The sequence below is a fragment of the Perna viridis genome, chromosome 3 (assembly GCF_037379345.1).
Source record: "Perna viridis isolate PV_CMFRI_1.1 ecotype Kerala chromosome 3, ASM3737934v1, whole genome shotgun sequence".
NCBI classification, from domain to species: Eukaryota; Metazoa; Mollusca; class Bivalvia; order Mytilida; family Mytilidae; genus Perna; species Perna viridis.
Window position 1 is genome coordinate 18,543,591 of NC_142447.1, and position 25,326 is coordinate 18,568,916.

General features: G+C 34.0%; 1 protein-coding gene across 1 annotated transcript; it reads left to right on the forward strand.

Moving 5' to 3' along the window:
* The first annotated feature begins 6,705 nt into the window (after window positions 1-6,705).
* Window positions 6,706-23,341, forward strand: LOC148621300 (neuronal acetylcholine receptor subunit alpha-10-like). Its single transcript, XM_088574067.1, has 7 exons — window positions 6,706-6,804; window positions 11,717-11,818; window positions 15,156-15,200; window positions 16,666-16,775; window positions 17,231-17,769; window positions 20,772-20,932; window positions 22,708-23,341. The coding sequence occupies exons 1-7, from the start codon at window positions 6,706-6,708 to the stop codon at window positions 22,855-22,857; spliced, it is 1,206 nt and encodes a 401-aa protein (XP_088430193.1). The 3' UTR covers window positions 22,858-23,341.
* The last annotated feature ends 1,985 nt before the right edge of the window (window positions 23,342-25,326 follow it).

Genomic DNA, 25,326 nt, shown 5'->3' on the forward strand with positions numbered 1-25,326 from the left:
GATTTGTCTGGTTGTTGATGACCATGACGACATTGTGTCAGAACTGTATGTAGCTACTTCCTTGCTTGGTGTTACCGTTCCAGTAGACTGGTCATTGGTCGGTGTAACTCTTGAGTCATTCTTTGGCGTCGATCCGAGAACTGTTGAAGTCGAATCGGTTGAAATTGCCTGTAATGTTGACACGGACGAAGAAGTTGGCGTGTTGTTATGGGTTTGTTGGTGATTAGTTGATCGAACTATATCCGCCGTTGAACTTTCATGAATCGAAGTGAGTGTTGATTTAGACATTGTTGTCTCTTCATGAGTCGAAATAAGTTTTGTAGTATAAGGTGCAGATGGAGTCGCTTGTTTCGTTGTCCAAGATTTACCCGTTGTGAATAGCACTGTCGTTGGATGCTGCTGACTAGATGTGAGCGTTGTTTTCGACAATGTACTAAAGATTGTTAAAATGTGTTTTAAAGAAGTTTGTTCGGTTGTTGGAATCGACTGTTTGCTAGTCGACGAAGTCTCCGACGATGAATAGTTCTTAGTGGGGTCAAGTGTGGTTTCAATTGTTGTTATCGGTCCCGTAGATAGAGTTAGACCCTGTGTTGTGGATGGCTCTGTTGATGGAGTCGGAATCCCTGATGTAGATGGTTCCGGCGATGGGGATGGGTCAGGATCTATTGTTGTTGTTGGTTTTGGGAACGGAGTCGGAGCACCCGTTGTAGATTGCATATCTGTTATAGGCATTGTAAATGTTATTTTAAGCTCTGTTGTTGTTGATTTTGGGGACGGAGTCGGAGTACCTGTTGTAAATTGCAAATCTGTTCTAGGCACTGTAGATGTCATTTTAAGCTCTGTTGTTGTTGGTTTTGGGGATGGAGTCTGAGTACCTGTTGTAGATCGCAAATCAGTTCTGGGCATTGTATATGTCATTTTAAGCTCTGTTGTTGTTGGTTTTGGGAACGGAGTCGGAGCACCCGTTGTAGATTGCAAATCTGTTATAGGCATTGCAGATGTCGTTTTAAGCTGTGTTGTTGGTTTTGGTGACGGAGTCTGAGTACCTGTTGTAAATTGCAAATCTGTTCTGGGTATTGTAGTTGTCATTTTAAGCTCTGTTGTTGTTGGTTTTGTGGATGGAGTCTGAGTACCTGTTGTAGATTGCAAATCTGTTCTAGGCATTGTAGATGTCATTTTAATCTCTGTTGTCTGTTTCTTTGTGGAGGTTAGATCTGTCCTTTCAGACATTGATGTTTGCTTTGGCGTTTGCGTTTTATGTGCAGTTGTTGTTTTGGTTGTAAGCATAGGACCTACAAAACATCAATTTTGAAAAGAAATTGAAAACATACAAGACATTTTTACAAGAACTGAAAAACAGTGTCGTAAAAAAATCTCAAAGTGAGATTTTCCTAAGATCCAATAGGTTTTTTGTTATTGATTCTTCCGACTCCCAGCGTTCAATCTGATAATTTTTTTAAAAAGAAAAAACTGGCTCATTGACAAGTTCAAGTGTCACTATCATTTATTTTCTCATTTGTGGTTTATGAACATGCTTTAGATGCAGAAAAATATTTTTAAAGGGATTAATGCTTATGCTGACTTTTATTTATTTCAACAGGGCAATTCCAACCAAATGAATATTGTTCAGTTTTTGTATGCCGTGCCGTTCAATGAATAATCTCTCATCAGCAGCATTAGACCAAAATGCATGATGTACATGGAAGGTGGATGTAAAAAATAGATACAAGAAATACTACAAGCCAATAAAAATAAATTAGAAAGCCAAATTCAGCACTGAGTAGTTCTACCTTGTGCAATCCAAGGAGTAAAGCCTTGGCGTTTTAGGGATTTTGAATTTTGTGATACTGCAATTTTTTTTTGTAAAATTCGAGTTAGACTCTACCTGCTGGATTAGTATCTCACCTAATGAATTATCACCACTTGCATCAATTTGTGATTCAGTTATCTCTGAAAGAGAAAGGTTATACATTTGTAATTTGTTTCCTAATGGGGCAGGATCGTAATACCCATTAAAGCAAATGAGGCAGTTGCCTCACTGAATAATTTTCATTTTGCCTAAAACTAGTTTTAATGGAGTTAGAACTATAATCTATGAGAACTGGCATCAATCGACCAATGAGTATACACGTACTTTCTTGAAACAACGCAATAGTCATTTCTCTATATGAAATTTACTTTGCTACAAGTCATTTACACTCATCATGTAGACCTTTTCGTGTTAAGTCGATGAGCATGTGTGACATCTGCGAGGAAGAGCTAGTGTAAATATCACTCGGCCTTTACGGGTGCACCCTTTCCCCGGAAAGCCCGAGTGGTGTTCCGATTGGGGTAATTTAAGTAATACTCCATGCAGCTACGAACCGTGCAAAATATGATTCATGGTTGGAAAGCTACATATTTTAATTTATGATATTTTGTTGAAAATTTTAATATAAACAGAAATTATAACATGTGGCTTTTCATATAGCTCCTATTCATCGGAGATATAAATTAAAAGGAATCTACTATAGATTCAAAATCAAGGGATATAACTCTGCAAAGGACACTGAAATACAATAGAAATTATTGAATTTTCTATGTAAAATAGACAGATTGCAATGATTGATTATAAATTGCATCTTTTATACGCATAGAACAACGTAATAACAATTTTTATTTTATTTTTAATTTTTTTTTTTTTTTTTGGGGGGGGGGGTTGTATCACATATTACAGAATTTGCATGATTCTTACTTAGACTGCTACTTAAAAACAAAAGAATTGTATATTGAGCATGCTTAACGCATGTTCATTGACTATCCCACAGTTTTATCATTGAAAATGTAAAATGTCTATGGATAAAAGAGGAATGAAAGGTAGGTATGGAAAATGCAAGAAGTTAACCATCACATTATTACTCAAAAGGTAAATGAAAATAAGTAGGTATGCAAAATGCAACAAGTTAACCATCACATTATTACTCAAAAGGTAAATGAAAATAAGGTAGGTATGGAAAAAGCAACAAGTAAACCATCACGAGCTCAAACTGAGTTCGAATTAGAGAAATGTTTGGAGATATTTCTTTTTTCTAAGCTAGTTGACTTGAATAGAGAAACACCTTAAATGATTGACCGAAGTCCATTACAGTTTACCTGTCATGTTTGTATCACTCGTTAAGTATATTGTAAGTGCAATTACTGTTACTGCTAACACGACACAGACAATTGCGATAATTAAAATAAGGAGCCATTTGGCCTTGCTGTCTCGCTTCCGTCTTTTCCCAAATTTATATTTAAGCGGCGGCAGTGACCCGCCAGTAGACTTGTGTGTCATTCTGTTGTTCTTGGAGTCCTTTATTTCCATCTAAAATGTATTGAAATGGAGAAGTTTTTGTAATTCAAGCATACTCTCTTGATATTTGCAAGGAGTTAAGTAGCTGTCTTTTTAAGAATCATGCAAAATCTGAAAAATGTTATATACCCCAAAAAAGACTACATATTTTTAGTTTTCTAATTAAGTTGTTTTATGGGTCTATATCATGAAATGTGTAATTATTCATTCAAATCTGCCTGCTCTTAGGAGATGATCAACATTGAAAATCAAATAGATTCTATAGCATTTGAGTGTCATTTACAGAGTTATCTCCCTTAATATTGAAATCTCCATGCATTCTATATAATTTTTTTTTATCTCAAATGAACACGGTTTATATGAAAATCTGAATGATAATTTCTGTTTTGCTATGGCAATTCAAACAAAATATCAAAAATAAAAATATGAAGGCTTTTCAGCCATGAATTACATTTTGCATGATTCTTAGCTTGAGTGCTACTTAAAATTTATAGAACTATATATTAAACTTCTTTATATTTGTTATGTAGTTGAAATGAATGTAAATATATATGCATCAAACGAAAGCAACTAAGAAAAGATATTTGATTATATGCAATAAGTGTGCATGTTTTCTTATATTGGACTTTATCGTAGGAATGTTTAAGACTAAAATTTTGACTAAGTTTTAGCTTGATATTATTTGAAATGCTGGAAACATGAAAAACGATTATTAAATCCAAAATCTTTCTCAAATAGATGATAAAGTAGTGTATTAATTACAGTATATTTTGTTAAAATCATCTCCCCTTGAATAAAGTAAAATACACTTTTATTTATGTGTTTTGTTAATACATATATTATGGTGCTGTATAATTAAATATTGAACTGTTTTCTAATTAATTGTTGTTTTGTTTCCATACGTAATTAGTTTTGTCCCGACATAATATGTTTCAAGAACTATAGACCGATAAGTTTATTAAGCTGTTATAGTAAAGTTTTTACGAGCATTTTGAATAATAGACTTACCTCATTTGCAGATGAAAGTAACCTGATTTCACCAGTACAAGCCGGTTTTCGGAGGAACCATTCGACTTTAGATAATATTTTCATTTTAAACTCATTTATAGAACTTTATTTTTTACATAAAAAGAAGCTGTTTTGTACATTTGTCGATTTTAGCAAAGCTTTTGGTAAAGTCAGCAGAAGTGGATTGTGGACAAAAATGTTAAGGTCTGGTATAAATGGAAAGTGTTTCTCTGTTATAAAAAATATGTACCAAAACGTAAAATCATGTGTTAGAAGAGATGGCGAATGCTCTGATTTCTTTAATTGTTCTATAGGCGTTCGCCAAGGAGAAAATTTGTCTCCCTTTCTTTTTTCAATTTTCCTGAATGATTTGGAAAGCTTTTTTGATAATCATGATGTTTCATCTTTACAAACTATAGATGATCTTTTGGCCCAGCATATAGATGAGTTTATGAAGATGTTTCTTTTGTTATACGCTGACGATACATTACTGTTTTCAGAAACGTATGATGGCATGCAAAAAGTTTTAAATGTGTTCAATGAGTATTGTAAACTATGGAAACTCGAAGTTAACCAAAGTAAAACAAAAGTTGTTATTTTTTCTAAGAGAAAGTTTCGTCCTTCAGCACCATTATTGTTTGACGGTCATGATCTAGAATATACAGACTGCTACTCCTACTTGGGTATTTTATTTCAATATAATTGTAATTTCGTTCACACCAAAAAGAAGTTATTAGAGCAAGCTCAAAGGGCTTTATATGCAGTCTATTATAAGATCAGAAATCTTAATTTGCCAATTGATTTACAGTTAAAAATTTTTGACTCTTTAGTAGCCCCTATTCTACTTTACGGAAGTGAAATTTGAGGGACTGGGAAGAACGATAATATAGAAAAAGTACATTTACAATTTTTGAAAAGAATTTTGGGTGTGAGAATATCTACTCCAAATTATTTGGTTTATGGAGAGACGGGTAGATACCCCCTGGACATCAATATAAAATGTAGAGCATTATGTTTTTGGAGCAGATTGATGTCCACAGAAAAGTTGTCATCCAAGATTTATAGATTATTATATAACTTGTATATTAGAGGTCAAAGTCAGATTACGTTTGTTAAGAATATTGAATCTATTTTTGACAATGCAGGACTAAGCTTTATATTTGGATACCAGATGCAAGTTGAGGTTAAAATGATCAAATTTCATATAAAAGAGATTTTGATAGATCAATTTGTACAACATTGGCGTTCACAAATAAGTGTATCATCAAGAGGATATTTTTACTCTTTATTTAAACAAGAATTTTGCATTGAACCATACTTATTAAGACTTGAACAAAAACATAGAATTTACATTACGAAGTTTCGACTTAGTAATTTTCGTATACCTGTTGAAACTGGACGTTGGTATCACATAGATAGAGAAAATAGAAAATGTACAAAATGTTCGTTAGATGTTGTTGGTGACGAATACCACTACCTTTTTGTTTGTAACAACCAAGAAATAATAACATTACGAAATAGATATATCCCAAATTATTATGTGCAAAACTGTAGTATTGTCAAAATGGTGGGTATGTTCTCCTTGTGTCACACTAATCTTTTGAAAAATGTATCTTTATTTTTGAAAGGACTCGGAAAACTTTTTGCCTAGAAGTGATTTACTCCTGTCCGCTATGTTTCTTCTCTTCCATATATATATGTCACTTTGTCTTTGTCTTTGTATGTTTGATATGTTGTATGTTGTAACGTTTGTTTGCTCATGTTGCACACTGTGCCTGAGCTTTTCTAAATAAAATCTTGAATCTTGAATCTTGAAAGGGGTATACTCGTTGATAAACTCGTAATTTGATTTTAATAGATTTTTACGAACCATTTTTTTTTTCTTTTTGCATTTGAGAGATCGGGCATGATTAAATTCAGTTTCTTACGGTGACCAGATGACGGTCTTGTTTTATACATAACTTTTACGGATATTAATTTTAACAATGTACAATTAAACAGTTAGTAGGCCAACGGCTATGTTGATATTTTCAGTGTTTCTTATCGTTTTAGTATATCTTAAAACATTCAACGACAAAAAATATTTCAATATGTCACAAATGACATCGGTTTATTTTTATAAAAAATACAAAAATGTAAAATAAGATCGCACTATTATTTTGTTAGCATTTCAAGTAACGATTATTCCTTCACTAATCGATATTTTTGGAAGGCAAACAACAGAATATCAAATTAAATTTTAATATATTTCTTAGAAGAAAGAAAGCATATTTTAAACTAGAAAAAAAACTGCGAGCAAAGCTCACTTAGTGATACACCCGCTCATCTCCCTATAAAAGATGGGAAAACATCATAGAAGGTGTGCAATGGCAACATTTGGTAAAGAATGTGTAAAAGTTTCATCAAATTCCATTCAGCGATTTGAGATGAGTTGTGGATTAAAACAAGGACGGACGAACGAACAGGTAGTATGATAACTATATGCCTTCCGATTTTCAAGCAGAGGGTCTATCAAATTTGAAGCAGGAATCTAACACCGATTAGGCATTTAAAGGCAGCAAAATTCTATTCTTATCGGCTTCATTTCGATTAAGAAAAGAATTTGAAATTGCCGTTATTTTCATTACGTATAGTAAGGGAATTTATATTATAATATACACTCACTGGTATAGTATACTATAATTTATTCGACGTTCTTAGACTAGTAGATAGTATATGAAAAAAGACTAAATCGACAGAAATATTCATAGCCAGTCAAGACCAGAAAATGTCACCGTGCAAATCATCGAAACCGAAAAGTAGAAAAAAAAACAAACTTTAAGACCTTGTACTAAAACCAAGGGTGTTTCGCTCAGCATAAGAACCGGATCGTGTGCACCGAATCGGCCTTTCCTGCTTTTTATTTGTGAAACAGATTTACCACCGGTAATGTCTTAAACAATATAGTGATATTCAATATTAACGTGACTAAAATATTCTTTTATTCAAGTGTACAAAAAAAAAGAAATAAATAATGAACTTACTAAACAAAAAAATCACGATTCCAAGCGTATTTAACATTTATATTACTTCTCCAAAACATTTTTGTAAATGTATAAATACATAAAACAACTAAAAGTTGGAATGTACAATAAAACAACATAAAAATAAAAATGTAGTCTTACCATAAAAATATAATTTAAAAAAGCTATCCCTTTGTTCTCTGCATCACTAATTAGTCACGTTTTACATAGTTTCACCCATGTCTCGGACCACTCATCTCTCGCCCTCAACTATGTAGCATCACTTTAGGCTCGGCTTTAATCTGATCGATCTATGGATCAGTGGTTTTCGAATCGGATATTAATTCTGATACCATATAAGATTTCTCCGTTGTTTTTATAAATACTCTAAATATGTCCAGGGGCCTGGACAAATTTGTTTTATACAGTTCTTGTGTTATTCGTAACCTCAGATATGACTTATAACTTGATTTTATCTCATGATTAAAGTAGCAGCCTTTGTAAAAATTTTGCAAATTCTCTAATGTGTGATACACAAAGGCTACGTATTTTAATTTTTCGTTATAATAAGTTGCTTTATGGGTTAATGTGATAAAATGTATACTCATTTACTCCGATCTGTCTGGTCTTTCTACATACTACATTCCATTGAATGTATTTCAGTATTTTTTATTTTTTAATCTCCCTTAATTTGAATTTTACAATACATTCCGTATGATTTATATCTCTTAACTTCAAAGGTTTTATGTAAAGTCACATGTTAATTTCTGTTGAATATAGCATTTTTTTAAACAAAGCATCAAAAGTAAAGAGATGCAGGCTTTCCAACCATGTTGCATGTATTGCAATTTGCACGATTCTTAGCTGGAGTGTTACAAAAAATAATATATTTGTATTATACCATTATTCGACTTTTTTTTATCAGATACGACGTATGTAATATCTTCGTTTTAACAATAATCTCCACTGGTAGATCCATGTTTCGAACCCCTTCACTTTTGTCTGAAAATTTAATTAATTTAGCGCAAATTAAAGCCGAAAATCAGCAAATAATAGCATGGAAGCCCCCCTTTTTTTCTGGAACCCCTCCTGAAGCCCCATTTTCAAAATTCCTGCATCCACCACTACTCTTCTAGAATTTTTAGATGTACAATCAAATCGGACGTTCTATATACATGGTATCTGAAATAGAAGAAAAGAGATTTTGGACCACAGGATATTTAAAAAAAAAAACAAATTAAATACAGCGTGTTACAAAATTCAAGGAATACATGCATCTTTCGTTTTAAACCATGATGTTTTAAAACTTATCTTATAATTCTGAAGTAATTTCCAACATTGAAGACACGAAGAATAGATACTACAACTGAAAATAATTGATAAACAAGAGGCTCCCAGGAGCCTGAATCGCTCACCTGGTTCATTTTTGTCTGTCAAGGGCAATAACTCTAACAAGGAATTGTCCGACAATTTTGAATCAAAAGAAGAATTAGGTAGGACATATCATAAGGATCATTTCATCAATCAAAAGTTTTTTTCTATCTATTATAATTTTCAGGATATTGGATGAAAACTGCTAAAAACTTAATTTTTCGCCTTTTAAGGGCAATAACTCTAACAAGGAGTCATCCGACATCTTTGATCCAATGTAGACTTAATTTTGTTGGTCTCGTCATAAGGATTATTAAATTTTCAACAATATTTGAAAGTTTCTTTCTATTAATCATTGTTTTCAAGATATTAACTAAAACTGTAAACGTCATTTTTTTTTCTTTTCAAGGGCAATAACTCTAATGAGGAGTCGTCCGACATCAGTGATCCAATACATACTTTTGTAGCCCTTATCATAAGGATCATTTCGGCAATTGAAAGAATTTGCTAAACCTAACGGCTTTGGAGATATATGAGAGGAACTTCTGTCGGACCCTTATGTTCTATTTTTAGTAACGGCGGCCATATATTTCGACGGATCAAAAATCCTCAAATCAAATCCAAAAAAAATTATAGACGGTGGCATAGTAAGGATTTAAAAGGATCGGCGTAACTCTGTGGCCTGGTGTTGTTACTCTAATATTTCTAACAATCATTCTATATGGCTATTTATTCTAAAACATCGGCGATAATGTTATTGTACATGTCTGGATTGATTATGGTTTCACGTCCAATGACAGATAGTTCATGCATTTCAGGATGAAAACGATTGACCAACTGAAAAGACCCTGCTTTGTACTAGCAGAATCCTCATCGTGCAAGCTCACAGAAGAAACAGCTCACAGTTATAGACATGTCAAAGCACTTGGACACAATATTCTGACTCAAAACCAACCAATTGTCACCCTATTCCCTTAAGGAGGTAGACCTAGAGTAAGGGACATAACTCATGAAATCAGTGATTTGTTTGTATCATATTGAATTTCACCAAAGCCTCTCAAGCTTTCGTTTGAAGCAGAATAAAATTAATCCAAATCAATTAGTTTCGATGCTTACATAGGATTGGTGTTAAATGCTGAATACAAACGTTCCAATGATTTTTAAGAGTTGTGTCCCTTACCCAATGTCTACCTCCTTAAATTCCGCATGCTTGGCGGAGAAGTACAGTGACTAACAATTTTCAAAGTCTTTGGTGTGACTCGGCCGGTAATCGAACACACAACCACCTACAATCACCGAGACGGTTTACATGTCTGGAACAGAATGCCTTGAGACTGAGTGCTTTTATAGGACACATACGTGTTTTGAGAGATACGTATATCTCAGAACAGCATTGATTTTGAAGTTTTGATATTTTGAATGACGGTTTCGACCTGAAGGTCGATAAGTTTAATTTTGACTTAAAAATTTAGAAACTGAAAATTTGTAGTTTAAATTATCACTTGTGGGACAGTTTTGTGTTTATTTATCTTTTTAAGACAGTCGTTCATAATCAGAATAGTGAATGTAATTAAAAGAGAAACATGTTAAAATTAACAACAAGCTTGTGTTTAGATACTTTTGAAGTCGACCCCCGTTAATTCTTTTATTATTGTTTCAATTTGACGGTTATTTGAGGTGTACACGTTCAAACAATCGATATAAGTTGATAAAATACACGAGTACTTTCATTTAAAAGAAAATTTACGACACGAAAATGTGACAGAAAAAAAATGTATAAATTTAGTGTTTGAACTATAAATACACCAACTGTACAGAAAAAATATATAATGAATAAATGAATTCACACATTTTGTAACTTAAGGTGTAAAATTTTTCCATGCAGATTTATATATAGATAACTACATTTTTTGTTAAAAAAGATTAATTTACATTTTGATGAGAGAGTAATCAAGAGAACGAAAGAATGTAATCCAGGGACAAAGACCAGACATGAAAAACAGACATACACAACAAAAAACAGAAAGTAACTAAAATCATACATACAAAGTAACAAAAGCAAAAGAGCAACTCGGACTCTACTAAAAACTGGGAGCATGGACCAGGTGCATCGGTAGGGTAAGCATCCAAAGTATTCAAAAGCAAATGAGATTATGTTGAATACCTACATCGTATTTTGAAATAATGAACGTGCAACTATATCCTTTACTGTCCATCGTAGTATTGTTGTAACCACAAGATTAATTCTATATTAGTTTTAAAAACATGAAATACTGCTATTTTTACTACATTAATAATATATTTGTAAGCGCTAAATTTCTCAATTTTATAATGAAATATACAAGAAATTGAACTCCCCTTTTCTTATTTTATTGCAGATTGTTATTTTTATGGAGATTTTTTTGTACGTGAACTGTGACCTTAGATGAAATGAAATTTACATACTCTTATATCATTTTATAGTAAGTCTATTATTCTGTGACATCAGTTGATTTGGTCGCTCATTTGGTATTCAAATCCATCGTCTCTTCCATGCAAGCCTGAGGTTACTTTTGTTTTAAAGTTCTTATGCAGTCGAGGTTAATGTCAAAATACAGAAGACAAGTACGTTCAGTATCACAAGATCATTAACCGAACGGTTTTCAGTGTTACCGGACGCAACATGTGGGTTTTAAAACAGATTTATAAACATATTAAGAACAATATCCGCCACAATTTATTACATCAATACAACTAGTTCGAGGGCATGAAGCCATCAAGCGCATATCTGTGGGCTTTGCTCACAGTATTTGGTAAGTTAGATTTGATGAATGTATTTACAAAATTTGACTCTGGATATATTCAAAATCGTCTTTTCATAAAACAAATGTTCCTCTCATGAAAGCATAAAATATACTGTATAATGCATGTCTATAGACGATGAACTCCAACCAACCAATCACTCATTTCAGAAACTACACACATTACTGCTACGGAAACCCTTTTGACTAAACTTACTAACCAGTTGTTAGATGGTTACGACCCAAGTGTCAGACCGTACTGTCCGCCGAACCAAACGCAAGTGAAAGTCTTTATCGACGTCGCATTACGACAGTTAATTAGCTTGGTAAGTACTGTCAATGTACCACAATGTAATCGGCCATTGAAATAGGTGGTATAGAGTGTTTGTGTCAGGATTAGGAGGCTCCGTTTAATCCTTTTCAGTCTGAATAATAGCCCTTACTCCGGAGAAAGAAATACAAGCAGACGTTGAATCGAATTTAAATAAAAATGAATATATACGTATCATAAAACAGCAAGCTTTATATGCACCCCATTAAAATGCATACCCACTGGTGAATAGGGGGGCTGCATTGATCGGAACCCCCTTCGTTTGAGAAAAAGTGACTATTTCGTGCATTCATTCGATTAAACTGAATGGTGAGGGTCAAGTGTTCTGATCAATTGATCTGATTGGTAATGGTCAAGCGTTTTAGTCAATTGATCTGAATGGTTACGGTCAATGAAGGTAGAACGGTACTATTTATTTCCCATAGGCGACAATAGTGAAACCTTTGAAAAATTCACACCTTTAAAACAATGACGGAGCTATAAACTGACTTTTTTTTCAGTAATATCTTCATTTTTCTAACTAAAATTGCGATCAAAGTCATAGCAAAACCGTCTCGATTCTTTGGTATTTAAGCAGACGATGTTTGGGGTCAAAGTTTCCCCCTTTTTCTGCGAATGGCACATAACTTTTAAAAATTCATAATATTTATATAAAATGGTTTTCAAAAAATTTAATGCATTTTTTAAAAAGTATAATAATGTTAGAGCCTGGAATTAATGAAACATTTTGGGTATCAGCACAATTCGAATCACAGTGTCCGGAAATATTTACTTAAGTAAGGTACACAAAAGACTAACCTAAAATAATGAGAAATAGTACCGTTCAACCTACAAGCGTTTTAGTTAGTTCAGGTTCTTCTGTGGTAAAGATCAAGGACACACACATATATATGTAAAAGTGTCAATGTTTGTATTATTTGACTGAAATACCATCTGAAACGCTTGTACACAACTCATATACATCTCAGTACATTTCTTCTTTTAACCCGCAATAAATGGTAATATGATTTTGGTGGTACATTCTGTAAAAAAAAATATGTGATTTGGGATTCCCTCCCACAAAAAAATGTGCAGGCATGGCACGTACATATTTCACTGTTAAACATGTGTAAAATCTCCATTGACATAATGTTGAGGTCATCCTAACAATGGGTTGATAAAAAAATACTGCATAAATAGAAAATATATTTATTTTTTTTCTATGTATTTCTTGGTCGAGATTATACACTCCATGCACAAAAACTTATTCATTTTACTTTAAAATATTTCCCCTTAAAACCAAGACTGGGCGGACCTCCGAAAGATGTCACGTCACACACAGGAAAAGTTAATATATTTATATTTTGGAATGGAAAAACATATTTCTCTTGCCTGTGTATTTCTTTTTAAATATGAAATTACCAAAAGAGTGTATATGCATGAAAAATCCGATTTTACACATTTTTAAAAAGAAAAGAAATGCACCACGAAATAAACTTTCCCAAACGTTTCAGTTTATGATGTATTGAGAAAATGATTATATAAATATATATATTTACATATATATATGTGTATATACGCGTCCTAGATCTTATGTTGGGAAGAACCTGAAGCTGAATGGTTACGGTCTAGATAATCAATTCAATTTGGGTGAATGTTAACGGTCAAAGGTTCTAGTTAATTTTGTAGAGGGTAGTTATGGTGTAGCGTTCTATTCAATAAGTATGAGTTGTTCTTTGAAAAATGAAGATACAATTCAAGAAAACCTGCTTTTTTAATGGCCTACACACACGGGATAGGTTTCATGAGTGAGATCATGCAAACACCCGGAAAAGACACGTAACAGTTTATTTTCTGATTTTTTACTTGGATATTCACTACGTGTTTTTTCATCTCATTTTTTCATAATAGATTATACTAGAAATTTCCTTATTTCCTTGCAAATGTTTTTATGGAGATGGGGTTCATTTACTTTTTTGTACGTGAACTGTGACCTTAGATAAAGTTTAATTTACATACTCTTATATTACGTATAGTAACTAAGCGTTATTTTATTTTTTTTTTATTTTACAATAATAGTAAAATGTTCATCCCTTTCCATATGACCCTTCGATAGATATTTTTTTTTCTCGATCCTCGATCCTCAACATCCCCCGTTTATGATCAAGTTGCAATACTTGCCAAATAGCTTCGATCTCTTCGCGATCAATTCTCTCGCTTGACAGTGTGATGGGGGTGGTATTTGCTTCTACATTCTGCTCCATCATGTTTGATTCAGTGAAGAAAGGACTGAAAAATTCCAAACAATGTCAAATTTGTGAAATGTAGGATAGAGGATCGATTTAACATCAAATAAATACCATGCATACGTCTTACTCCAGCAATGGTAGAGGTTGTCTGGCAAGCTATTTTCTGACTTGGTGCCATCCTAACCTCTAGCATCTGACACGTTGAAAGCCACCGCAAATGTGAATTAGCTTAACATGTGTTTTAAAACATTTTTAGTCTTTTATTTACATAAGAGAAGTTTTGAACCACTGGAAATCGAGCGATAAAAATCCTAAATATTTTTTAAATACCTAGAAAGCATGTGTAATGAAGACAGTTGTCAAAATGACTAGAGTTTTGAATTAGGTCACTAATTTTACGGATCCCGAATACAATATATTTTTAACAAAACGAACATTAAGTTGGTAAAGGCAATTCGTTGGTTAATTTGATATGTTCGTTTCGCAAATTTTAAAGTTCGTAATTTTACCAAACGGATTCAAAAAATTAAAAACAAATATGAAGTTCATTTTAACTGCATTTACAAAGGATTTCCAGGATTGCTGGATTTTCTCATCAGGTAGGACATTTATTTTTTCTTCAGCTTAGTCACCTTCTACCGTATTATGGTAAAGAAACTGTTTAAGACGTTTTGAATGGTAAATAGTTAATTACTTAAATTCTGCCGATTTCAAAGAACGGCGCAACCAGCGTTATGCAATATGGCGCTCGGAAGTAAGGGGTTTAGGTATGGAGGAACGGAATTTCAACCTCTTACGTTGTAGGAGTAGCATATGTCTCACAATGTGATGACTCTATTTGCTATACTGCTCCATCGTTTCATGTATGATTCGTAAATAATATAAGTATCTGAAAAACTGTTAGAACTGTCAAATTGACGTCTTTTGGGGAGCACAGGGGCTCGGGTTCAAAAGTTTAACAGAAAAATGTAAACTTCCTTTTTAAGCAACATCAGCGGTATTTTGTATTTAACTCATGAACTGTAATGCGTAAAACAAACACATTTGACTTAGTTTGCAAAAATGATTTCGCAATGCTATTGTGTAGTACGACATTTTTTGTAGGATGAACCATCGCAGATATTGAAGCTCAACCTCTGGATCCGCCTGGTAAGTTTCTTAAGTAGAGATCCATGGAAGATTAGGGCAGGTCATATTATTTAGTAATGGTGGAAAATCAGATATTTTTTTACGGAACCTTATTTTGCTGAAATTCATGCACAGTCAATACATTTCAGAAATTAGATCCAAGATATATTGAAGGAGGATTTGATAATTAATATTTCGATTGAAATGCACTGTAAATGTTTCCCGCCACGCTCTTTCACTATCCATATAACAGGTCTAGTAATGTTTCACACTTCATCACCTAGGCAACTATCATTTTAAGATGTCTTGAATTATTTCAGCAATAAAAAAGCTCCAAAATTTTTTTTATGCTTGGTTCCAAATATTGACACCATCGGAACGACTCGATCAACCTTTCTCGTTACACAAAAGAAAAAACGCGTACATGCACTAGACAAAAGATTTTTCGAAGATAGGAGTTGAACTAGTAGATTTTGTATCATTACTTTATTTCTTATTACAACTTCTTTGCAAAATACGTGTCAATACAAAAATAATGTATGGCACATTTTTTAAAACTACTAATTATGTGAATAAATTTTCTTTAGACAACCATTTGAATTTTGAAAAAAAAAATAAATTCTGATAGAATTAATATTTTTTCAATTGTACACCACTGGTTGATAAAGGTGTCATTGTTCCCATATTATGTCCTCAGACGCGTATTGGGACAAGGAAACAATACACCTATCCATGACCAAAAACGACTTCCCTCGGACAAAATACGGGACAAACATGAAAAATTCTGTAACTATAGTAACAAATGGGCAATTGTATATATGCATATTCTATACAAGTAGTTTCTGTAGTATTTGGTCTAAGTGTCCAAGTCTTCTCAAAAAGTTGCAGACGTTATTATTGACTAACGTTCGAATATTAGCCTAAATATGATAAAAACTGCCAATACAATGCAAAATACAAAAGTGCGCCAAATACGGGATCTAGCCGTCCAATACGTCATATTGGACTGGTTAAAATCCATATTCACCTAGCGTATTGGACTGGTTAGTCAATAAAGGTATACTGACGTAAGGTTTTCCATATTGGCTGAGTTACTGAACCTCGGCTGGAAATATTGGACTTCGGCTACGCCTCAGTCCAATATGGCTAGCCTCGGACCAATAACTATAAGCCAATATAGAAAACCTTACGCAGTAATACTATGATACCAGACTTCCACATAAAGCTTCCACAATCATTGTAGAACATGAAAATAGAAATAAGTTCAATCGTCAAGCCTGGTTTTGTCAACAGTTCTTACTTGCTTACTTATTCTACTTCATCCCATGGGGTACATAGGGCGACTACAGTTTCTTCCCCCATCACTTCCTGACCATTGCGGTGCGTTTTACTTCTTTCCAGGTCTTATAAATTTTATTTAGTTTATTTGTGAGTTTCCTAGTCAATAATATTTACTTGTATAACCTTTTCGTTTGAAAATTGTTAGAGATGGAACGACTGTTTGCTGACTTGGAACCCTGCAGATTATGGAAACATTACCTCCCTTACCTTACCATTTCAACAAATTTGGAAACCTGACGTTCTTTTGTTTGACAGGTGATATTTGATTATGGACCTCAAATCACTTAGTTTCTCTTCATTTTTTTTAATTTGAACTGATTGATCGTGTTTAGAAAAGATATAACGAAATCCTATTTATGTGTGTTTTTTTTTAATCAGGGGTCAAGTCCATATAATAAACGCTTTGTCCAAACTTATACATGTATCCTAGTACCTCCATGATATTAAGTATTTAAAGATGTACCACGAATTATTACTTATAACTGGTCTCCGAGATCTTTCATTAAAAAAGGGATTTTTTCTTGTGTGAATTTAAAGTTACAAAATTAAGTCGAAATATTGAAGTTTTCTTGACACTGATTTCAATTTTTGTCGACTTTATGCACAAAGATCCCAAGGAAAATATACATTTTTATAGTTGGTGAAAGCCCCTCTCACCGGATGTGTCGGTAACCATGGTAACTGAAACTTTTTTTTTTTATATCTTGTAGTGTTTCCGAAGAGTTTTATGGATTTCTCGACTACAGGGCATATGTTCGAAAAAATGGCACTATTAGTTATAACTTTCCAACTACTCTGGAACTACAGTGTCCATTGGACATTACGAACTTTCCCTACGACAGGCAGATTTGCACTTTGACCTTTGGGTCCTGGAGCTACGATTTACGTGGAATTAATATGTTTTTCATGTACCAAGACTCGGCAGACCTTACTTACATGCAGAAACACGTTGAATGGACCATAGTTAAGGTTCCGGCAGAGAGACGCTTAATTAATTATTCAAATTATGATTATTCATTTGTAGATATTGCATACTTTTTGTATCTGCAAAGAAAACCTGGTTACTACGAAGCAAACATAATTTTGCCATCCGTAGTAATTACCCTTGTGGGTGCCTTTGGTTTTATACTTCCTGTTGATTCCGGCGAAAAGGTGTCCTTGGAGGTGACTGTCCTCTTGTCCCAGACTGTTTTTCAGTTGCTTGTTGCTGACAAACTGCCTCCATCGGCTGATGCTAATCCATGGCTTGGTGAGAAATTGATTAAGGAATCTTAAGTTTCTCTCTAAAATAAACTGATAGATATAATATAGTAACCCAGATCAGAATCATGCAGTGTGTTCAGATCAGAAAACTTATTGAGTACATGATTCAATGCAAGCTGGTTGAGTATACAATTCAGTGCTTGGTGAGTACATGACTCTCTGAAAATTTGGCATGAATGCATTAAGATAACAAAATATTTCCAAAAAGAGGGGTCCCAACCTCCGGAACCTTCTCTTTCTGGATCCGCCACTGTGACTCATGTGTCTAGTGGAAGATTTAGACTTGGTAACAGTGGCGGATCCAGTGATTTAGGTAAGGGGTGGGGCAGCAGAATATTCTTGACAGAATCACCGGTGAGGATCACGAAGTGAGTGTTTTTCATGATTTAACAACCATTTTTGTCTAAGAGGGGCGCCCCCGCCCCCCTCTTAGATCCGCCACTGAGTAAGACAAAAGGCTCGACAACACAACCATGTGAAGACATGACAAATCATGCAGGGATTGATTTACCACTTATTTGATTTTTGTACCATTAGGCCGAGATACATTTGTTAAACCTACAGGTAATCTTTATGTTCGTTTCCTAAGTGATGCTGCATAGTATAAAATTTATAAGGGTTATAGTGTGAAATGAATTATACATGAACATTTTGGACGGGAATTTTTTTAGTATTTTTAATAGTTGATTTCAACTAAAATTCAGCGTTTAATATCTTGTAATCCAAACTTTCACCGACACTTTGATTTTTGAAAATTTTCTGTACGAGTTTCGGAGAGTTTTCAGTCAAATTTCCTTTTCGTAAACTGTATGCTAGAAATACCTATCTTCTGCTGCCGCGTGATTCTTAAGCGAAACTATACTTTTAAGAGGGTGTCCGTGCAAAACCAGGCAATGGGTTTTGTTTAAAAAAAAATCCCCCATTTCATATCACAAATACATATTTTCTCTCAACGTTGAATGTTGGTTTTGAATTAACTTTAACGATTAAAGAGAAATAATTTACATAGAAAGCATTGAAATTCATTTAAATAAGGGAGATAACACTTTAATTTGAGCAATATTTAGTTTCTTTGTTAGGGAACTTTAAAATAATTTTCTGAGTCATCCAATGTCGATTGAAAACAAACTTTATATTTTTTGACATACATTTTATATATACATTACAAAAAATTCAGTGGAATAACATTTACCCTATGTCACTCATAAAGATCTGCCAGATTGTACACGGACAGCCTCTTAAAAGACGTTTACGTTACTTTCTTGTGAAGTTAGACACATAAAAAGAAGCATTTTAAACTTTAATGTTTATTGGAAATATTATGTTTTACCAATAAAATGTAAGCCAAAACCCCCATAGGCCATGTTGATTTAGTTCTGTATAACAAAAATCTAGTAGCATAACCGTTAGACAATTTCGCTATGGTGTTGTAAATAGCGCATATAATGAAGATTTTCATTTCAAGGGACAGAGTTCAGTTGATCTAAATTTCTCTTTAACATTCGATATATATTGATAGAAAGATCTCAAATGTCCAGGTACCAGTCGGTGGTTATTTAAGAAGGTAGACCTAGGGTAAGGAACACAACTCTTACAAATCATTGAAACGTTTGAATTCAACATTTTATATCAATCTCATGTAAGCATCAAAGAAACTTGGACTGATTTCATCCTGTTACAAATGAAAGCTTGATAGGCTCTGGTGAAATTGAATATAACACAAACATATCACTGATTTCAAGAGTTATGTCCCTTACCCAAGGTCAACCTCCTTAATCAAGTGAAGACCTACTCTATCCCAAGAACATCATCATTGAATGCGCAATAATAATTCGTATTTTATGTGCATGTCCAGACATATATAACGAGTGGTTCCAATACTGAACATTCATGCAAGGGGGTTCTAGACTATAATTTGCCCAAGTCTGTCAAAACTATGCATTGAAATTTACCAAATTTTCGAGTAAAAGGGGGTGGGGTCATAACCCCGCATCCCCTAGACCCCCAAAGACCTAATAACATTTGAAACACATTCTGAAATCAATCTTCCCGACACTATACATGGACTTGTGCTACTCACGGAACAATGTATAGTATAGACAGTGAGTAAAGTCACAATTGTATGGTATATACTATAAAATCAGTTACATGTATTTGTTTAGTTTGTTCAATAATTGTACGTTCACGCCCCTTGTTTCAATATCTTAGTCTTTTGTCATTAGCATTACATTTCAATACGTCTTTCGACTAATGGAACGTTACGCTATAAGTAGTACGAGTATTGTGCGTAATGTTTACATTGTAATTGATTAAACGCACATCTGTGAGCAGATTCTACACAAAAAATGAAGAAAGGAAAACTATTGCCTAAACTTTACGACAAACGTGTTGGCTTTTCATTCAGAATTGTCAACTTCCCTTTTAACTGTGGCAATATCCCTTCAGCACCTGCGTATGGAGTTTTCATATCACAACTCATACATTATGCCGTAAATACGCGGACTTTTAGTATCGCGCTAGACCTTCTGGAATAGGGTTATGTTGCTACAAGATTGAAGTCATCACTACAGAAGATTTATGGTCATCAGGAACTCGTGTATTGTTACGGTGTATCCAATTGCACCATGAAAACGTGTCATAGTTTTTCTTTCCGCTACCCCGGACTGACTTTTTATGAGCAACTCGGCGGGGGTTTCTAGAAAAGCAGAGGACGCTTATCCTACCGATGCACCTGGTCCATGCTCCCAGTTTTTAGTGGAGTCGGTCTTGCTCATTTACTTTTGTTACTTTGTATGTATTATTGTAGTTACTTTATGTTCTTTGTTGTGTTTGTCTGTTTTCCATGTCTGGTCTTCGTCCCTGGATTACATTCTTTTGATTTCCGCTAGAATCTGGGTTCCCTTGATTACTCTTAAGACTCATTTATACAATACAAATAGAGTTAAACTACTGCTTAATCGTCATGATAAAAGATTCTTTTTCTTGCAGGTCAATATTTCAGCTTTACCTTGTACCTGGGTGGTTTCACGATACTTGCTCAGGCTCTTGTGGTTAACATATATTACCGTGAAGATAAGGAGATGCCCAAGTGGTTGAAGAAGTATATATTGATACCTTTACTCTTCATAACATGTAAACACCGATCGAGGGTAAGTTTTACATCGAATATAAAAGTAAACTTCATGAAATACAGTTTGTATTCCCGTGAAATAATGACCATAACCTGATGAAATATTTCAGGTAGTAAACTTGACAATACACAAGGAGAATTAATCTTTCTGGAATAAAAAAGTTTTAATATCCCTCTCAAAACTACCCAAGGAAGGTCATCAGGTGAATCCGCCATTTAGGTACCAGTATCGTATTGCATATCCCTGAGCAGGTGTACGTCAAAACATGGATGCTATAAAAATATAGTGCATTTTCTTTTTACCTCTCTACAAACTAATATTTTGTCAAAAGATATGAACAATGATTTATAAAATAGAGCAAACATTACACTGTAAGATGAAGAACTTTTTGAAAAGAAAATCTAACATAATATCATAAAAATGTTCCACTGAAAAGGTTGGTTTGGTGAGTGCAAAACGAAAGTGAAAGTAGGGAAAATGGCTATTTATAGTTCGAGACTACTTTTCTGTCCGATCTTCGTGGACTCACCCTATTTTCTTTGCGGGAAATTATTTTTTCACATGTCCTTAGAAATGCTACATAAGTGAAAGTTTTATTGAATCAATTTACATATTTTTTAAAAAATCCTAAAAATATGCACTTCACTATAGAAGTCTATGGGAAAATTAATACGATACTGAGACCTTTAATCAACCATATCCCCTGAAGTTAATCGTTTTACTTGCTGTAAGGAGAAAGACTTTAATTAATTTATTGAAGGCCATAACAGATTGATGTTTTTTTTTTATTTTCTCTGCCTTAGATTCAGAAAATGAAGGATAGGAAAATCATTTTAAATTTGGGAAAGTTTTTATACTATAGATCGTGGACAAGTGTTAGGATGAACCTTTATTATAAGGAAACAAAAATTATGGTATATTTCGATTGAAGTGATATACAAACTTCATAACAAATTTGAGAGACCTTCTTTGACTTTCCAGGTAGAATCTACTGCCTCGCATTGTAACAATTTGTCCTACGCGTAATTAGTACCATTGAACTCCGACTTGTGTTTATTATTTCAAGTTTGAACAATAGTCATATCAATTATGATGGCCTGTCCAAAAGATAAGTGAAATTATTAAATCTACGTAAACTATTTTCATGAGCAGTTCATCCACACATCTTAATCCGCTGAAATATCGATCAACAGATTTAAGGAGGTAGACCTAGGGCAAGGGGTATAACTCTAGGAATCAGTGATATGTTTGTATTACATTCAATTTCACCAAAGCCTATTAAGCTTTCCTTGGAAACAGACAGAATGAAATCAGTCCAAGTTACTTTGGTCCTTACATAAGATTGATGTTAAACACTGAATACAATCGTTCCAATGATTTTTAAGAGTTGTGTCCCTTACCCTAGGTCAACCTCCTTAAATTTCCGTGATGAAATACTCAAGGCAGAAAATTTCATGTCGGAGATAAAATTGTCTATTCCTTTAGTTACTCTATTATAGACAAATCAATAATCAATAATCCCTGTGGAACGATTGAATATTATATAACATTAATACCGTTTGGAACTACAAGCAATAAATGTATTATTAGCTTCCATAGACACTAAAGGTGACAACACCACGCGTTGTTCATTCCCCTGCAGAAATCTGCACTTGCTCAGAATTGTCTAAACATCAGTTAAATAGGAATCATATACCTTTTTGTAGTTGGTTGACTCTCTAGTTTGTGCAAGCTTGAAATATGTACGTTATTACTGAATTGTTTATAAATACCGTAATAATCTTGCTTTTCAGAAGAAAAAAGAGGAGCTTGTTGAAATGGACAACGCAACTAAGTGGCAGTTAATGTCAGTCTGCGTTGACAGATTAACGCTAGGAATGTTCATCATTACTGTAACGGCTGGATTTGGTTACATTTTGTACAAGCTACGGATAGCCGAATAAGTATAATACACGATTAAGTTGACCTCACGGGAGCTAGCTCCCACTATGACTAGTACATACGCTCAAATTCTAATTTTTATTAACCCAATCAGTGTCCCTCAGGGAGTATTTACATTCAACATTAATATCTATCAGATGACATAACAAGACATTACACAGTACACAACATGTTCTATTTTTTTTTTTTATTTTTGACTATCATTTCGGATCTCGCATGACAACTTCGTAACGGTAACTTTGTAATTGCTGTTAGGTGAAAACAACTTTTGTTGGTGTCTAAGCCAAGCCTTCGGGGTCACCTACTAGCGACTGGACTGCTCTTCTGATGCTCTGGCCCAGTCACAGACACCACATGGATCCGAAACCGTTTCCCCAATCTGTTTGGGGTACGTCAGTCGAAGATTGGACTAGTATATAAATACGTTTCGTGTTTCTGAACTAGTCGAGCTGAATATTTGATCGCGGAAACAAGCCCCTGTGCAAGTACCAAACATTTTTCGAAAAGTATTGGAGTGGTTAGATTTTAAAACCGATAATTTAAAGTGTGATTGTAATGGAGTTCACTGAAATTTAACGGCTAAAATTATCAAGTATGATAAATCAACTCTGTAACGTTGGTATTTTACTGTGTATACTTCTATTCACTCCCTGATTATGTTTTATAAATCGAACGTGATAAATAATTAGAGATACTACTTTTAAATCCGATTGCACAAATATGAATTTCGTTTTTTATTAAAGATACTACTTTTAAATCCCATTGCACAAATATGAATTTCGTTTTTTATTCTACTAGTATATGGAATTTAGTAAGAACATAATCATCAAATCGTTTTGATTGTTAACACAAAAATTTGAATTTGAGTACGACTTTCTTGAGGAGTAATTGTACAATGTAATGTCAGACAGGTCGACTTTTTTGTAGGGGAGAAGGCTACAAACAACTAATATAATGTTCGTCACTTCCCAGAGGATCAAATGCTAATTTCGCTCTTAATTCAATGAGTTATGGAGTTTCTACAGGGGCGGATCCAGGACTTTAGATTAGGGGGCGTACAGCTAAAATAAATTGAGATTATTTTTTAAACATTCTTCTGGGGTGGGTGTAGTGTAGATATCTTTGGTGAAAAAATTAGCGAGAAATTAAAGTTTCAACCTAAAACCGCCTCAATCTCCCCCTGACAACCCATGTTTTGCAAATTTTAGGGGGGGGGCACACGCCCGCCACGCCCCGTTAGAATCCGCCCCTGCCCTACCACAAGTTTAACCTGAAGAATACTATACATCACCTAAAAGCTGCATGTGTACACTAAAAGCCCTGAAAATATTATGTGGGGTTTACTACCTTGCAGTGCGACATCCGCTCCTAGAAGATCAGTAGCTAAAAATAGAATGGGAACTTCCCTACCTTTCACAAAAATGGGTCTTCATGTAGAACTCCTACAAAATATTTAATTCAGTAAGCTACAGTGACAATTTTATGTAGAAATAAAGAAAAAATAATTCTCTGCCAAACACAAGCTCACTTGTGCGGATTTGATGTGCACTTTTTCCACAGCAACATAACACAAATGCACTAAAACTTGTGTAGGAATATTTTCGCGTTCGTTCTTGAAGCTCATTGGTTGAGTTATGTGCATGCAACCAGAAGTAGGTCATCGACATTTATTCTTATGACTGAAGGATTTTATTGTTGTATTCATGAAACAAATCAGTTTGTTTGTTTGTTTGGGTTTAAGGCCCGAGCAGTTTGTTTTTACCCACAAAAACGCAGGTCACCCCATGCCAAAGTTCAAAGAACATAACACTTGACAAAATTCATTGAATCATAAAAAACTACAGATGTCCTTACTACCTACAAAGTCTCATGAAATTCGATGCAGTAGTTTCCAATGAGTTGCGCTTACAAACGTGTAACAGAAGAACAGTTAAGACAGAAAAAAAATAGGTCTACTCACCAAAGTGAATTTTTTTTCCAAAAGCTGAGAAAAATGTTAAAAACTAAACAGTGCCCATACATGACTAATACCCCACAGACTATTGAACCCTGTACATTTTGGGACCAACGTGGACATACGATTCATGTTGTACACAATCTTTATGGTGGATAGACTAAGCACTTGCTGCCATTCCTAAAATACCCAACACCATACAGCCATCAGTATTCTTTTGTTGACAATACAATAAAAGATTATGATTGATTCCTGACAGTATACACATATCCATATGGTAATTCATAAAAAAATCCTGCAAGTCGTTAAGGAGGAGTTGTGGACAATGCATCAATTTTGCTGAAAAATGCTTAAATTCCAAGGGTCATCATTTCTACATTTTTGGTCAAAACATAAAATTCCTGACAATATGCACATCCTAATATGGTAATTTCACCCCACAGTTAAGTTTCGTAACAATTGTGCAAGTCTTAAAGGAGGAGTTGTCAACAACGCATCAGACCAAGTTTTGCTGAAA

Coding starts and splice junctions, on each gene's coding strand:
- LOC148621300 (XM_088574067.1), top strand. CDS start 6,706: ATGGCAACATTTGGTAAAGAATGTGTAAAAGTTTCATCAAATTCCATT. Junction 11,819..15,155: donor TACGACAGTTAATTAGCTTG/GTAAGTACTGTC, acceptor CATTTTTTGTAG/GATGAACCATCGCAGATATT. Junction 20,933..22,707: donor CATGTAAACACCGATCGAGG/GTAAGTTTTACA, acceptor CTTGCTTTTCAG/AAGAAAAAAGAGGAGCTTGT.